At 34.2% G+C, this 17,163-nt stretch overlaps 1 protein-coding gene across 1 annotated transcript in view; it reads left to right on the forward strand.

The window, feature by feature from the left end:
* Positions 1-17,163, forward strand: part of AHR (aryl hydrocarbon receptor) — a 53,660-nt gene that overhangs the window by 14,109 nt on the left and 22,388 nt on the right. Inside the window, exon 3 of the mRNA XM_007089079.3 lies at positions 14,710-14,813. Within this exon, the coding sequence (XP_007089141.2) occupies positions 14,710-14,813 (104 nt within the window). The remainder of the gene's footprint in view (positions 1-14,709; positions 14,814-17,163) is intronic.

Below are 17,163 nucleotides of genomic sequence, written 5' to 3' on the forward strand. Positions count from 1 at the left end.
AATGTATAGATTGTGCCCTGTTTAGAAGTAGTGGGCAAGGGGCTCTTGGGTGGCTCAGTCAGTTAAGCATTGGACCAATCTCAGCTCAGGTCATGATCTCACGGTTCGTCAGTTTGAGCTCTGAATCGGGGTGTGCACTGAAGGTGCAGAGCCTGCTTGGGATTCTCTCTCTTTCTCTCTCTCTCTCTCTCCCTCCCTCCCTCCCTCCCTCTCTCCCTCTCTCCCTCTCTCCCTCTCTCCCTTTCTCTGCCCCTTCTACACACTGATTCTCCCTTTCTCTCTCAAAAAAAAATTAAAAGAAAAGAAATAGTGGGTTAGCACTGAAGCTACTTAGCAAGTAGCCAGGTACCATTTAAGCGCTAACATAATTACCATTTTCTAGGCAGTGTGTGTGTTTATATCTATGCATACACATATATGCTAATTAAAGTAATATATGTATGTTTAATGTATAAGTTTATATAGATAGATATATTTTTTTCATGAGACACATGTGTCCTGTTGAATACCCCAAGTAAGGTAGATTTCAAACCTACCTTACAAAGAATGTTATTATAGCATAGCTGGGCTCCTTTTGGAGGTCTTACATATTAACAGTTATTTTCTTAGCTCTTCATTAATGAGTTAATTTTTCATTCTGGTTCAATGTATTTAACAATAGGATCTTATTATCCTTCATCATTCCTTCATCAGTTACATTACCTTTAATTTTAGGTCATTTGCATTACAGTTTTTAAACTTCAGTGTGTATCAGAATAACCTGGAAAGGTTATTAAAAGGCACATTCTAGGGCATGCCCCTCTTATTGCTGATTCTGAGTGGCTTCAGTGTAGAACCAAGGAATCTGTATTTTTATTACGGATCCTAGATGAGTCTGAGGCATTGGTTTAACTTGGTTTTGATTACGCCTGAATTACTTAAAAAATTGTCTCTTTGCCTTCAGAAAAACAAATCCAAATGTACAAAATTTTAAGAAGAATATAAATGTGTTTGCTTAGGTTTTAGTGGAATGTATACCCTAAGTAGTTTCTTAAGTTGTTCACAGAATTAGATGGAAACTGAGAGATACAATCAGTAGAAAAGATTCCAGTCTTTTCCAGGCCTCCAGTGATGTAGGATGGCAATTCAATATTTTGAAAGGACGCAGACAATTCATTTTTCAAGGTAATGTTTAAGATCTGAACAGATGCTAAATGCTACAAACCAGGAGACTTGGAGCATGCGGACAGTTTAGGATTCTAATGTGCAGTAAAACCACTCTCCTACTAGGGAAAACAGTATAGCGAAGTGAAGGGAAGCTCTAAGTGAATAACAGGATGCAAACAGGGGGTGTGTGATTCCTGCGGAAAGAACAATATAAACGAGTAATCATACAATCTTGTTAAAAAGGAAACTCAAGTTTTACAGTAACAATAGATATTTTTCCAAGAAAATACATCTATTTATTGCAAGTTTAAATAATCCAGCTTGGGTGGATCTTCTTAAACTTTGGAGCCATGACTCTAATACTGCTCTGACTGTCTGAAAAGCAGCACTTAGGATTTAAGTACACTACTATTTATCCATTTCTAATTGATCAAAACATTCTGAAATACAACTTTGAACAAAATATTTATTTTTCAGGTATGATAAAGTTAGCACTTTCTTTGACACTATTAGATTAAAATTATTATATAATAAATTTGTAATTCAGGATTGCACTTTATTCTAAACCCTGTGCAGGTGCTGAATTCACAAAAAAGAAAAAGAGGTAGAAAAAGATTTCCGCTCTCTAATAGCTCAAGGTCTAGTGTTTCAGCAACTGTGATAAATATAGTATGTGAAATCCTTTAAAAATGTACCTATTCAGTATTTATAATGCACTACTTAGGGAATATTTCAAAGGAAGTAAGAAGATTAGAAGTTCTGTTAGTTATTTTGGTTTGAACTGAAGAAATAATTGAGGGAATCTTTGAATACTGAATCCTTGAAAACTTGTAAACTATATTCTAGAAAATAAAGCTCAGACAATTATTTTTCAGTCTGTATTCTGTTTATGTCACAAATGAAGTAATCATTACAAACATTTTCATTTCTATGTTATAGTGCTTTGGTTTTTCTGGTGCACTTAAAATTCCTATATATCGCCTGTTTCACTAACTAGAATGGAAACTCCTTGAGGGTATTATGTGTACTATTGTACCTTAACACACTTAGAACAATGTCCGTCCCGTAGTAGGCATTCAGTAAATATTTATTAACTCAGTTTCACTAACTTATATCTGAAAAACAATGTAAAATTCATGTTGAAATTTTAGATTATGGATTTAAATGTACAGTTGTGGGACTTAGTTTCAGATGTTAATATTTTGCTTTTGCCAGATACTCTCTCTGCTAGTAGCCAATTACAGTTTTTTGGTTCTATCGGTTATTTTATTTTCTATCTATAAATATGCAAATATGAGAAATATTTTATGGAATTGTAGCAGTAAATTTTTTTACATGGTCTCTGATTGGCTGGGTCATACAGTGAAGTGTGTACAAGAATTTAAAGATGCAAATGTGAAAGCTACATACATCTTTTTAGGATGAACTAGTATCACCTGTATCCTTCTCCAATCAGTACTTCCCTTTGCATTCCTTGCTTGTCTCTATGTTCCTTTGCCTTCTCTTTATGAGTATTGTTCCTGATTCGCTGGTTCTTTGCTTCTTTGTTGGATGCTCCTTTTGTACCTGCCAGCAGTCTGGCAGTCTTGGGACTTAAAAAAATTTTTATTAGTGTAGATGGAATGTGCAAATAGAGCTATGTATTTTAAAAAAAAATCATTCTCTTTTGTAAATTTGATAAGAATAAGGTGATACTTTATTTTTAATTTATGCACAATGGACACACGTAGACCTATTTTAAGGATTAATAACAATATATTAATAATGATAGATTAAAATAGTAAAAGCTGTTGAAGTTCTATTCAATTTCCTCAGTAACATTGCTCTTCTGGGTTCTCTTTTATTTTTCCATGCCCATTTCTTTTTATAAAGACTCCTCTAAATTATGTATCTTTGAAGTTTCTTTGTAGAGTCTTTTCTGTCTTTAGAAAATTAATACCCAGGGGCACCTGGGTGGCTCAGTTGGTTAAGCGTCTGACTTTTGATTTTGGCTCAAGTCATGATCTTGTAGTTCCTGGGATCGAAACCTGCATTGGGCATCTGCTAACAGCAGATTCTCTCTCTCCCTCTCTCTCTTCTCCTCCCCACTAACTGTGCACATATACTCTCTCTCAAATAAATAAACATAAACAAATATTGAAAAAAAGAAAAAAATACCCACAATCCAAAATTGATGTTTTCTGATGTTGGTGATTAAACACAGTAAAGTGCCATTTTTGCCTGTCAAGGCAAATTAAATCAGACCAGAGGGGAGCCTGAGGACAGTTATAGGATCACATAGAGCTGTGACCTGACAAGTCAGTGTGGACTTAGGTCCTGGAAATACAGAATGGAAGACTAAAGTCTTTAACATTATATTTAAACTTTTTCACCAAATTCTAGAATGTTAAGATTAAAACATACTTTTTTAATTAAAAAGAAAAGAGGAGCATAAAAGGAAGACCCGAGTTACAAAATGAGTATTAAACTCAAATATCATGTTACCTCTGAGAGGGAAAATATCTAAGAAGTTTAAATAATTTACTGACTATGACCAGTAATAGTTTATTCAGGGAGACTAGGATTTGGGTAGTTATAACCCAGCCTTTAAAATTGGGTGGTATTAAGGGAAAGGCTTGTTTCTTCCTGTATTGTGTCTATTAGTTCCAAGTCAAACAGTGGACATTGGGTTTGTTGACTGATTGGAATCAGTATGGTAATGTCATATTCTTGGTAAGAGTAATTGTAGCATGTAAAAAATTTGAGTTAGATTTCATTGTCTCTTTTTAAAATATTCATTATTATGTCAGTGTTGCATTTAAATTACTTTACTTTTGGACAGCATTCCCAAAATTACAATTCATATGTCTGCTGAGGCACAAGTATCTAATGAGGTAGAAAAGGCAGAAAAGTTTTCTTTCAGTGAGGCAGTAGTACGGATCAGTGGCATGTAGTATTATGTCAATAAAATATTCATAGTATATATTACACCATTAAAATATAATTATTAACTGTGAAGTCTTTTACATACTCCATTATATATGTCATGGGTTATATTTTGTGACATCTTTATAATTGAGATACATAAATTTAACCTGTGGAAAGGAAAACTTAAACACAAGAAAGAGATGATTTTGTTTAGGTTTCAGTAAGCCTGGCAAGTTTGAGGACCTGAGATCTAATTCCCAACTCCTGCATAGGCAGCTGTTATAGGGAGTAGTTTCTGGTTATTTTAAAAACTAAGTAACATAGGGGAAAATCATTCTGAACCATTACATGTACTTAAAATAATCACCATTTTATAAAGTGTAGTATTATTTACATAGTGGAATGTTCTAAATTCATGACGTCTAAAAAATGCTCTAAGAGGGGAGGATAACAATAGTTAACTTACATGATGTGGTGATCTAACATTTAGTCAACCTCATTGTCGAATATGGATCTTTGTTGACTTTATTTTAAATTAAAAAATTGCCCGTGCTCTTTTCTTGGTCTTCCTTTTGTCTTTAGTTAACAGTTCATTTCCAGTTCATTAGGTTTTCAAAAGAGAGCTATTGTGTTTATTCATCTTGAGCTTGTGTGTTTCTCTGGATTTCAATCCTGTTTTGGTGTCTGAGTAACCCAGAACACTGTCTTGAGAAACATGTGCAGAGAATGAGCTTGAACAGGCATAGAAATGAATTAAATAAAAAGCCCTTTCAGGGGTTGAAATTTTATAAAGTTTAAGGGTTTTATTATATGTGTGCTTTTCATTCATGGGATTTGTACGCTATATTCATCTACATTATATAATTTTGAAGTTACTGTATAGCAAGTAGTTTGCAAAAGTTTCAGCAATGTGGTACCACAGCAAATGTGATTTCTTAATTCCAGAAAGTTCTATGGTAGGTTTGTTTGTGTAAATGATGAGCATGTTTGAAATCATCATATAGGATTCAGTTTCACTTATGTGTGGTGTTATCTACCTTACTATAATTGAATTATATATATTTTTCCAGAATTCATATTCTAAACATGAAACGAATTATAACATTCATGATAGCTACATAATTAAAGCTATAAAATGTAAAGATTTAAAAATGTAAAGGTTCTTTTAAATTTTAATGTATGGACTTTCTATAATCTAATCGATGTAAACTGAAACCGGGACAAATAAAAGGAATAATAGAATATTTTTATTGAGCCCAGTTGAAGTTGTATTAAATCCTGGCTCTTACATTTAATAATATGATCTCTTTGGATAAGGAATATACTTTCTCTTTTCTTCAGATATTGTAACTTACAAGATTCATTAGATTCTGTGAATAAATTTAACATTTTATGATATTTTATATAGGATACTTTCATCACTGAGTATTCATTTGCTTTGATAGGTATTTTCATAAAAGACAACAAGTGCATATTAAAGATTCAGACTGAACCTGAACTTGCTATATCTTTTATTATGTTTTGCTTTTTTTCCTCTTGTAAATTTACTGCTTTTTAAATGGGTTTCCTCTTTGATCATACTTAGCGTTGTATGTCTGTAGGATCCTTAATTGCTTGGCCATGAGCAGGTCCAGGTGGTCATAAATTGATGCATTTAGCTTTTTTTTTTTTTTTTTTTTTTTTTTTTTAGGAAGATTACCATTGGGGTAATATTAAAAACAATTTTTTTAATGTTTATTTTATTTTTGAGAGAGAGAGAGACAGAACATGAGCAAGGGAAGGGCAGAGAGAGAGAGAGACACAGAATCTGAAGCAGGCTCCAGGCTCCGAGCTGCCAGCACAGAGCCGGATGTGGGGCTCAAACCCACGAATCATGAGATCATGACCTGAGCTGAAGTCAGACGCATAACCTACTGAGGCACCCGGGCACACCCATTGGGGTAATATTAAAGCCCTCCAACTTGCAATTTTTCCTTTTTTCCCCCAAATAAAGATTTTAAATGTCTGTAGTTAATTTGATATTTTGTGTGTGTGTGTTAATTTGATTTGTGTGTGTGTGTGTGTGTGTGTGTGTGTGTGTGATCTGGTTAATGCAAATCTACAGCATCATCTTGTTGTAGTGTTTTAGAAATTGTATTTATGTATAGTAGAAAATTAATCGCTTTAAGGCCTGATATAGTTACATTAATTAATCGCTTTAAGGCCTGAAATATAGTTACATTACCATTAATCATTTTTAGTTAGTAATCATATTTATGTCGTATTTTGAAATCATGCTTTTACAGCTTTTCTACTTTTTGATCAACCATTTTTAAAAAAATTTTTTAACGTTTATTCATTTTTGAGAGACAAACACAGAACATGAGTGGAGGAGGGGCAGAGAGAGAGAGGGAGACACAGAATCCAAAGCAGGCTCCAGGCTCCCTGCTCCCAGCTGTCAGCACAGAGCCTGATGCAGGGCTCGAACCCACAAACCGTGAAGTTATGACCTGAGCCAAAGTCAGACACTTAACTGACTGAGCCACCCAGGCACCCCATAGCTCAAATTCTTGTTTGTTCAATAGCTGGAGATTTAGATTTTGGAATCATTATAATACAGTTGAAATAATATTTTAACCATGAAAGTGAATAAAATATTCCAGAGGAGAGCATATAGAATAAGACGAAAAATACCAGAGATGAGATCTTTTAAGGAGCAGTGAAGGAGAGCAAATCTGTGTGTACATGGAGTATGAAACTGTGCTGAGGTGAGACTTTGCTTAAAGATGCCTTCATTTGGATGTCTTACTTGGCAGTCAAAAAGAATGAAATCTTGCCTTTTGCAACAAGGTGGATGGAACTACAGTGTATTATGCTAAGCGAGATTAGAGAAGTGTCAGAGAAAGACAAATATCATATGACTTCACTCATATGCAGAATTTAAGATATAAAACAGATGAACATAAGGGAAGGGAAGCAAAACTAATATAAAAACAGAGGGGGACAAAACATAAGAAACTTAAATATAGAGAACATACTGAGGGTTGGTGGAGAGGTTGTGGGTGGTGGGATGGGCTAAATGGGAGCAGCATTAAGGAGGATACTGGATGTTATATGTAGGGGACGAATCCCCGGATTCTACTCCTGAAATCATTACAGCATTATATACTAACTAACTTGGATGTAAATTTGAAGATGTATATCCATGAAAAAAAAAAAGATACCTTCTTTTGCTATTTCAAGTTCTTAGAGGCTCAAAAGAAAATTGCACATGAAAGTGTAAACTAAAATGACATCACAGTCCAGAGAGAAAAATTATATTCCTGCAGGAGATCATTTCTGGTCCCTGACTGTCCATAGAAGCCAGAAAGCCATTCAGGTGCTTGCCGTAGAGGTTGGGAAGGGAAACAAGCAGTCACTTCGAATCAATCTAACCTAAAATTGTATTGAATTATTCTGCTTTCTTCTAGCCTTAAATTTTCTCATATGATGTGGCGTGCCTCTTATGGTCACTTTTACAGATATTGTTGTCAACTGGAGTGTTAATAGTGTCTAGTGTCATTACGTCTGGTCTCTCTGTTATGGAGTCAGCCTCCTGTCTCTTTATCTTAGGATGGCAGAGGCGGATTGTCACGGAACAAAAGCACTGGCAGGCAGGAGACATAGAGGCTAAGCCTTTGGCCTTAGATAAGACCTTTAACCTCACTGTTGCCCAGAGCCTTCATCGTCTCAGCATGGACAATAAGAATGTTTGCCTCCCTCATGTGCTAAGTTTATGGTGGATTTATCCTAAAAGTATGAGCTGTATGAAGTAAATTTTACAACTAAAATTATAAATTATAATTATTAATTACGGAACACTGATATTTTACTTCTTTTAATGGGCAATTTTGTTGTCATTGTTGGATATGCATAGAGGCCTTTCAGACCTGGCGTTAATATTCTCTGACAATCTCTTGAGTTAATTTTATATTTTGATTTAGAGATAGAAATTTGCTAGTAAACTTTTTAGCATTTAAGCATAATATGTAATTATTTATTTCCCCATATTGTTTCCTCTTCAGAAGTGGCACACACTGAAATCTAGACACTTTGTTCAGGGAAAAGTGACATGGCTTGCTTTGGTGAGGAATACACTGTGGGCTATGTGCTACTTGCTGTATTTATATATATACAGAATTTTTTGTTACATTTATTTATATTTGTACATATATTTATACATATGTACATTTATATTTATACATATATTTATGTTTGTTACATTTTTGTTATATATATACAGAATTTTTTGCTTTATATTTTAGTCTTAAATTATGTGCTTCTGTTTTGATCTTTATAAAAGTGGCATTGAGTCATTTACTGAAGACATTCATATTAATGAAAGCACTCTTTAAGCAGAGGAATAATAATTTAAAAAAAAATAATAGAATGAGATTCAGAACATTTAAAAGTTTGTGAATTTCTAGAGTCACTGGTTCTCAAAATGTGGCACCTGGTCCCAGCATCACTTGGGAACTTGTTAGCGACGCAAACTATAAGGCCCCATCCTAGATCTCCTAAATCAGAAATTTTAGAGGGTGAGGTCCCGCAGTGTCTTTTAATAGTGGTAGCCTTCTAGGTAATTGTACTGTCTATGAACGTTTGAGAATCACTGCTTTAATTGGTTATATTCTGCTACTTAGAATGCAGTTTGAATTCCAGTCTTGAATATGTAGAAAGCTCAGTGCAACTCGTTCCCCACTACAAAGGTAAACTAACTGCTCTTGTTGGTTCCATTACCTCAGGGCCCTAACACAGTTACAGTAGAATTGATGATCGCTAAATGGAAAACTGGGGAAATGTTAAATAACATCTAGTCAATTTCCACTTAATTGAGAGCAGGAATAGGTCTAACTTTTAAGGACTTACTCGGCTTTAAAATAATGTGTTTTAGATTGGCTAAAAAGATAGACTACCAGTCATGCAACCTACATTCATTCTTAAAGATAGAAGCATGCATTTGCATTTTCAAAAACTGAATTTACTTTATTTCTGCCTTTGGTGATTAGAAATTTCTAGGTAGAAAAAAAAAATCTGTCAATATCATAGGGGAAAGTATTGTGTAAACTATATAGACCTAGTCTTTGTGTCCTAGGAACTCAGCATGTAGCATAGTTTTCTTGAATTTCAGTTTCTTCCTTCTTTTTCTTCCTTCTTTTCCTCGAAAGAAGAACACTCCATTTACAAACAAAAACTTAGAGTTGAAATATTTCTTTTACCCCAAAGTATGTAGAAGAAGCTCTCCTTAGGTACAGTTAATATATTATTTGGAAATTATTTACAAATACTGATCCATATTGGACTAAACTAGGAATGTTTTGTTTATATTTAAGAATTACTGCATTACTTAACTCTTCCTAATTTATAGAAGTTTATGTGGTTGAATTTTATAGTGATAGCTTTGCTCTCTCTTATGCTTATATCAGTGTGCAAATGGAATTTAACTTTTTCTGCCAGAAGTAATAAAGGGGATAATAATTATTATAAAATAAATTGAATTTAAATCAATAAGTAGAGATTTAAAAATCTTATGCTTTTTCCTGGCAAGATACTTACCATGTCATCTTTCTGTTTAATTACAAATACAGTAGCCTACAAAATATAATTTACCATATGCAATATTTCTTCCTCATGAATTTCTCTGTTGAACACTTCAGAGCATGCTTTCAAAGAGGAGATTTTTAGTTTATAGGAGAAATGGAAATCCTAGTTTAGATGTATAAGGAAGGAAGGTGTCATATAGGAAATGGATATGGTTAAATACATGTGGGAGTTAAGACTTGAATCACTTGTTTAAATGACCATTTGATAATGCTCCGATGATATTTACCCTCTAGATTCATTCATCCATTAGATTAAATTCTTGTATAATGGCTTCAATGACTTCTCAATGAAGAATTAGGTGAAATATTTTGATGCTATAAAATCTTAATATTCCTCAGACTGTTCAAAGTCACATCTTTATATTTTAGAAAGTGTATTCTTGCAGATGGGGAGGATTTTAACAAGTGTCTATTTATTATAGCAAATGCTTCTCATGTAACAGAATTGGCTGTGACTTACTTTCAGATGCTACGTTTTGTTTCTGTGAAATATTGTATATTTCATTCCAGTGATGTAATGTGTAAGTGTCCTATGCATCTGATTATTCATATAAGTTTTATAACAATTCATCATTGTGAAGTGCTTTCAAATCTGTAATGTATAGGCATCATAGCAGTCCTAATAGATGATATTCATTAATACTCCCTGTTTAGAAATGAAAATACGCTCACTTATCTCTGGTGTGCATTAAAAAAAATTTTTTTTAAGTTTATTTATTTTGAGAGACAGACAGTATGAGTGGTGGAGGGGCAGAAAGAAGGAGAGAGAGAATCCCAAGCAGATTCCATACTGCCAGTGCAGAGCCTGACATGGGGCTTGAACTCATGAAATCTCGAGATTATGACCTGAGCTGAAACCAAGAGTCAGATGCTTAACCGACTGAACCATCTAGGTGCCCCCCTGATGTGCATTTTCAGTGTTGATTTTCATAATGATTTGAGGGTATATCAACTCAACATATAGCCCATTATCGCAATTATCTCAATCCTGGGCTGTAAATTGTGATTCTAGGTATTACTTAGGTACTCCACATCTTACTTTAGCCCTAACAAGAATTTGTCTCCAGAAGTATCCTTGTCCTCACTTAAAGATGAAGACACTAAAGGTCAGAGGTGGTTGCCGTAGGTGAGGAGTCCAGCATGTGGTTAATAATAGCTTGCACGAGTAGGCTACCTGGGTTTGATCTAGACTTCACTGCTTTAAGCCCTCTGACCTGGAGACGGTTTCCTAACCTCTCTAAGTCTCAGTTTCATTGAAAGGACAAAATAATACCAATCTCCCAGGATACTGTTTGGAAGACTGATAAGATCTAGTGTATGGAAACTGCTTGGCATACAGTGTGTGCTCAGTTACGTATCACATCTTATTACTAAGGAAATTATTTTAGGCCACTTCAATGGTAGGAAGTACACTGGTGCCAGTACCCCAAGTCATCTCACTCTTCTGTGGCTTTCTAATCAAGGGGAGAAATGCATACATGAAAATGACTAGTATTAAAGTAGCTCAAGCAGTTTTAAGAAGGGAGAGGTGGTAGGTATGAGGTCAGGAAACAGAGGACAAACTTCATGGAGGGGCATAGTTTGGGACTGGAGGCCCAGACGTAAAGTAAGATCTCTAAAAAGTCACATTAGTATATTTGTAAAACGAGAATGCGAAGGGAATGCATCATTCCTGGACTCATCTTTGCACAGTATTTATTTAAATCCTTATTAACCTTATTAACTAGTTATTAACTAGTTATTAATCTTAAACCTAAGAGCAACAGAAATATCTTTGGAAGAACTCTCCAGTGATCCTTCCCTAAAATGTAGTTGTCACTTTTCCTACTTAAGCAGTTACACATATTAAACATAAACCTTCCAACATTTAGAATTGTAAGCCCTGTTGTTTAAAAAGGGTTTGTTTTCTTTTTTCTTCCAAGATCCTGTAAAACTTTAATTAAATCCCATTTTGCTACTTAATCATTTCTGACATTCTTGGTTCTTTATTTCTATAACTTATATTCCCAGCTAAGGGCAGAGTCTGATTTCTAATTACATCGGCTAATATCCCTAATACAAAGCCAGAAACAAATTGTAACTTGTTCTGAGTTGAATAGTGTCAGTGGTCCAGTAGCTCTGGTTGGAACTGACACCAGTTGTTTTAATTGAAAATTAATTTTAAGAGATTCCTGATAATTTAGACATTTTAAAATTTGATTCTAGTAATATCTATCCATTTTTATAATTACATACTTTGCTTTTTGCAATGTGTAGGTTTTGGTTTTGTTGTTTTCTTTTTAACAGTAAACCTTTTTTTCTTTAATATGAAATGTGTCAAATTGCTTTCCATACAACACCCATTGCTCATCCCAACAGGTGCCTTCCTCAATGCCCATCACCCATTTTCCCCTCTCCCCCACCCCCCATCAACCCTCAGTTTATTCTCAGTTTTTAACGGTCTCTTATAGTTTGGCTCCCTCCCTCTCTAACTTTTTTTTTTCCCTTCCCCTCCCCCTGGTCTTCTGTTAAGTTTCTCAGGATCCACATACGAGTGAAAACATATGGTATGTGTCTTTCTTTGTATGACTTATTTCACTTAGCATAACACTCTCCAGTTCAATCTACGTTGCTACAAAAGGCCATATTTCATTCTTTTTCATTGCCACGTAGTACTCCATTGTGTATATAAACCATATCTTCTTTATCCATTCATCAGTTGATGGACATTCAGGCTCTTTCCATCATTTGGCTATTGTTGAAAGTGCTGCTATAAACATTGGGGTACAAGTGCCCCTATGCATCAGCACTCCTGTATCTCTTGGGTAAATTCCTAGCAGTGTTATTGCTGGGAACCCTCTTGCGCTGTTGGTGAGAATGCAAACTGGTGGAGCCACTCTGGAAAACAGTGTGGAGGTTCCTCAAAAAATTAATAATAGATCTACCCTATGACCCAGCACTAGCACTGCTCGGAAGTTAACAGTAAATCTTACTGATATTTGGTGTTAACTCTTTTTTTTTTTTTTTTTTAATGTTTATTTGCCTTTGAGAGAGAGAGAGAGACAGAGCACAAGTGGGGGAGGGGCAGAGAGAGAGGGAGACACAGAATCCGAAGCAAGCTCCAGGCTCCAAGCTGTCAGCACAGAGCCTGATGTGGGGCTTGAACTCACAAATGGTGAGATCATGACCTGAGCCAAAGTCAGACGCTCAACCCACTGAGCCACCCAGGCACCCCTGGTGTAACTCTTAAATGGTGCCTTGCACTGGAGCTTTTGGAAAAGTGAGAGTATAGTTAACCCTGACATTGTGAGGTTTTAATGCACTCAGTCAAATTTGACCATTAGAAAGCAAGCAGCAACAGAACAGGAAAGGAGAAAAAGCCTTTTTCTCTTCTACTTACATTGAGAAAGATTAACCATTTCCTTTGGTCTTGATTAACTGTTAGATCAATTTATGTACCTCAAACTATTTTTTTGGCCCAAGGAAATATGTTCTTTGGCCTCTTGAAATTGTTACATTCAGAGGCCAAACTTTTGGCCTCTTCTTTCAAAGTGGTATGTTTCAAGTTCTGCAAAAGCAAGAACTTGGCGTAAGATTCCAGTGTGACACATGCACTGACTTACCAGAAAATATACTTCAGCGTGAAAATGTTTTATATGTGAGGCTTTGCTCAACTGGAGAGAAAATCTGGTTATTAGTAAATCTTGTTTTTTGCCAAGCCAGATTATCTTTGGTGCAATAAAAATCTAATGAAATGAGTCTTAAAAGGAATGTCATAGTCAGTTTCACTTAATGATTTCTCTTATTTGATATTGAAGGTTAAAAATAGATCAGAAAAATGGAAATACTGTATTGTAATTGTATCTAAAAGGTTGCGTATTATAACAAGATAATCTATAGGATCTGGGAAACACTGCTAATAATTTACCATTTATTGAACTACTATTGAGCTGCTGAATGCCAGGAACTTCACATATATTCTCATTATTCTTAACAATAACCCTGCAAAATTGTTTTTTTGTTTGTTAGTTTTTGATTACCAGTTCACATATTAGGACGGAGGCTCAAAGACCCTACACATTTTAATAAATGGCAAAGCTAAGATTTGAACTTAATTCTGCCAGATACTACTATTAAATGAGATAATATTTGAGAGTGCTTGGAAAAATTCTAAGAACATAGCAGCAATTATTAGTACCCTCAGCTGTGGTGCCTCCCAAGCTACACACACACACACTATGAAGAAGAGAGATGGGAGGGGAAGAGAGAGAGCATTATAACATGCTACCTCCAGAAGTAAGCAAGCATCCCACCATGGCAACAGACTTCCCCTTCAATCCATAATCCACAAGCAGTTAGGAAGGGGAAGGCACTTTACAGGATGGAATACATAGGAATAAACATAAAAATGTACAAATCTTTTTTTGTGGAAACTTTAAAATATTCTAGTGAGACAAAAAAATACAGATATGAACAAAAGGAAGAAAATGCATGTTATTGGATAGAATGATTCAAAATCACAATGATGTTAATTCTCCATGAGTTGATTTATAAATTTAGCAAGACTCTGCTAACAATACTAATCCCTTTTTTACCCAAAAGTTAGACAAGAAGATTCTAAACTTGATGGAAATATATTTCTTAATAAAGCATATGGTTGATTCTTTCTCCTCACCACTACTAGTTCACTGTTTAGATAAGTGTATATTAGTATGAAAATCATTTATTTTCATGAGTAAAGAGAAATGGGAAGCGTAGTTATAGAGGTACCATGCAGGTCTTTAAAACTCTTAAGTTATGTGCCAGAAATCATAATGAGCTCATCAGAAGTTGTTTTTATTAATTTAAATAAATTGTTTATTTGTAATTAATAATTTTTAGCAATCTGTCCATTGACTCGGAAACCGCTCATTGACAAAGGAATATTTGCTTAGTCGTTATAGTAGCAGTAGATACCAGTATTTCAAATTGTGTCTTTGTTAGGTATATAGAGATTTTTCCATTATAGCCCTTTGAAATCGCTCACTCTATCGTTGCTTTTTCCTTTTCTCCACAGTTGCATTACAGGCCTCCCCAGTTGACAGAAATGGAGTTCAGGAAAACTGTAGAACAAAATTCAGAGAAGGCCTGAGTCTGCAAGAAGGAGAATTCTTATTACAGGTGAATTTTAGTAAATATAGCTTCTCCTAATAAAAAACATTGTGAATGGAAGACTAATTGATCAGTCTTTCAGTTACTCCCGTTTACTTAGAACTCACCCAGGGTGCTTCATGCCACGTTTACTGGGACTGCAACAGTGGTATAATGCTACTATATGAAAAAGTGTAATGGTATCGAGTAGATTAGAAGTCTACCTATCAGTTTCCCTATTGTATTTCTTTAAATAGCAAAACTCCTACATTATTTTAAAGGTTCTCATTTAAGACACCGAATTTATATGTACCTTTTCAGGACTATAGCTTCATTAAAGCAGTTAATTGTATTTACTTAACAGTTCAAAAATGTTCTTACCTGAATTTTATTTTTCACTATGCTCTTAACTCTTAGCTATGGGGTATGTCTTATCAACACGCTACAGATTTTCTTAACAGCTGTAAGGCCTAATTTTTGTTTTAGAATCTAGTTTCTAGATTTGTCTGTGAAAACATTTTAATTTTCTTTTTTTTTACTCTATTTCTTGGAATTGATAGGATGCTTGATTGTCAGCTAAAATTCTCAGGTATTTGTTTTGTTAAAAAAAGATAGAATGAGGATGTGTGCTTTGATATGTTATTACTATTAAGTGATCATCTTCAATTCTACCCGGTGAACCTAGTGAAGAACTTCGTTTGCCGTTGTAACAGAAAGTAGCCGCAACTTTGGTAGCTCCATTAATTCTTTCTGAAAATGCTTATGTGTAACCCAACAATTTATAACATTTTTTATTATAATTTTGTAATTACGAAAATTAAGTTTTGCACCCATTAGGTTAAGCAAATTAAATATATTCAAGCATGAGTACTCAACCTGTCCCTGGCTGAGGATGTTTATGTATATAATAGCTTGAAACGTGAAGACTCCTTCTTCAGGTTATAGGAAAACATTCTAATAATTGTTGCTTCATGTGATTAAACACACACCATGGGTTATGTAGTAAAGTAATAAGGAAGTCCTTTATTTCAAATGAAAATAATTACATATGGAATGCTTAACATTTGGTAAAACTGTTTAAATTATGGGCCAATGATTTTTTTTTTCCCTCATAGAATATTTAGGCAAATTGTAAACATATTCTATGTCAACGACAAAGAATAAAAATAATACTAATGAAAATCTAGTCTCATTTTTTTAATTATCTGAAAATTGAAAACATTTAGGTCTTTAAAATAAATGCATCTGTTATGAATTATATTGCATATCAGTAGTAGATTTTCCATTTGGAATGGAAGCATCACACGTTATCTGATTTGCTAGTATCATGCTTGGCTGTTATCTCTTCTGAAATAGCTGACCAAAAACCTTGTAGACACGTGAAAATGGCATACTTCATTATATACAGTTGCCATAATGGCATCTAACTTTATACTTTCAACATGTGATTATCAACCAATTATCCCTCAGACATAGAGAATGTTTCCAGAGGTAGAGTATACCCTCTGGCATGAAACTTTTTAATGAGAAATCTTTTCCTTTGGCTTTAACTAAGGAGATACATAAAGAAAATGTTACATAATAGTTTATTAGCAAAAATTTTAAATAATTACTTTTAAACTTAGCTTAAATTTATTACTGTTTTACCAGGAATAAAAATGAAGAAAAAATGACTTTTTGTATCTTCTCATTAGCCATTATTTATTTCAGACATTTATTTTCATTTATTTCATCACATTCTGTCTGGTGCTATTTACTGTGGTGCTGATTATAATCAACAGCTTTGTTGTTGAGTTAACAGCCATTGAAACAATAAGTAACACTACTGATTGCAGTTTATTTGTCTTACGTTAAATAGTAAGTGAACCTCAACATGACTTTCAGATAGGTAGGGCAAATTTTTGTAAGTCTAAAGAATGATAATTTCTTTCATTAATATGTAATTACCATATTGTTATTGACTCTTTCAGTATAATAACTCTCTTCCATATAGTATTTAAGATCATTTGAGATATACATAAAATCAGGATGCATATATTCTTTATAAAGGCTTTTTATTTCTGACAATTCACCGTCTAAGAGAGTGTGACATTATAACTTAAATTATCTTTGTGTCTTCTGGTATAATGAGCTCATTGGAAAGTACTAAATTCATTTCACTGTTTGAGAAAGCAGGACACTCTACAAAATAAAATGCATATGGTAAATGGATACTCCTATCTAAAAAGAAGATATTTTTGGAAGGAAAAAATACAAAAACGGTGTATCTATTATTACTGCCAACTGAAATTTAAGAATAATTTGTAGGGTGTTAATGAGTAAATATTTAAGTTCCTGGTGGGTGCCAGCCCCATTCCTTCTGGGGAAATCACCAGGCATT

The sequence above is a fragment of the Panthera tigris genome, chromosome A2 (assembly GCF_018350195.1).
Source record: "Panthera tigris isolate Pti1 chromosome A2, P.tigris_Pti1_mat1.1, whole genome shotgun sequence".
Taxonomy (NCBI): Eukaryota; Metazoa; Chordata; class Mammalia; order Carnivora; family Felidae; genus Panthera; species Panthera tigris.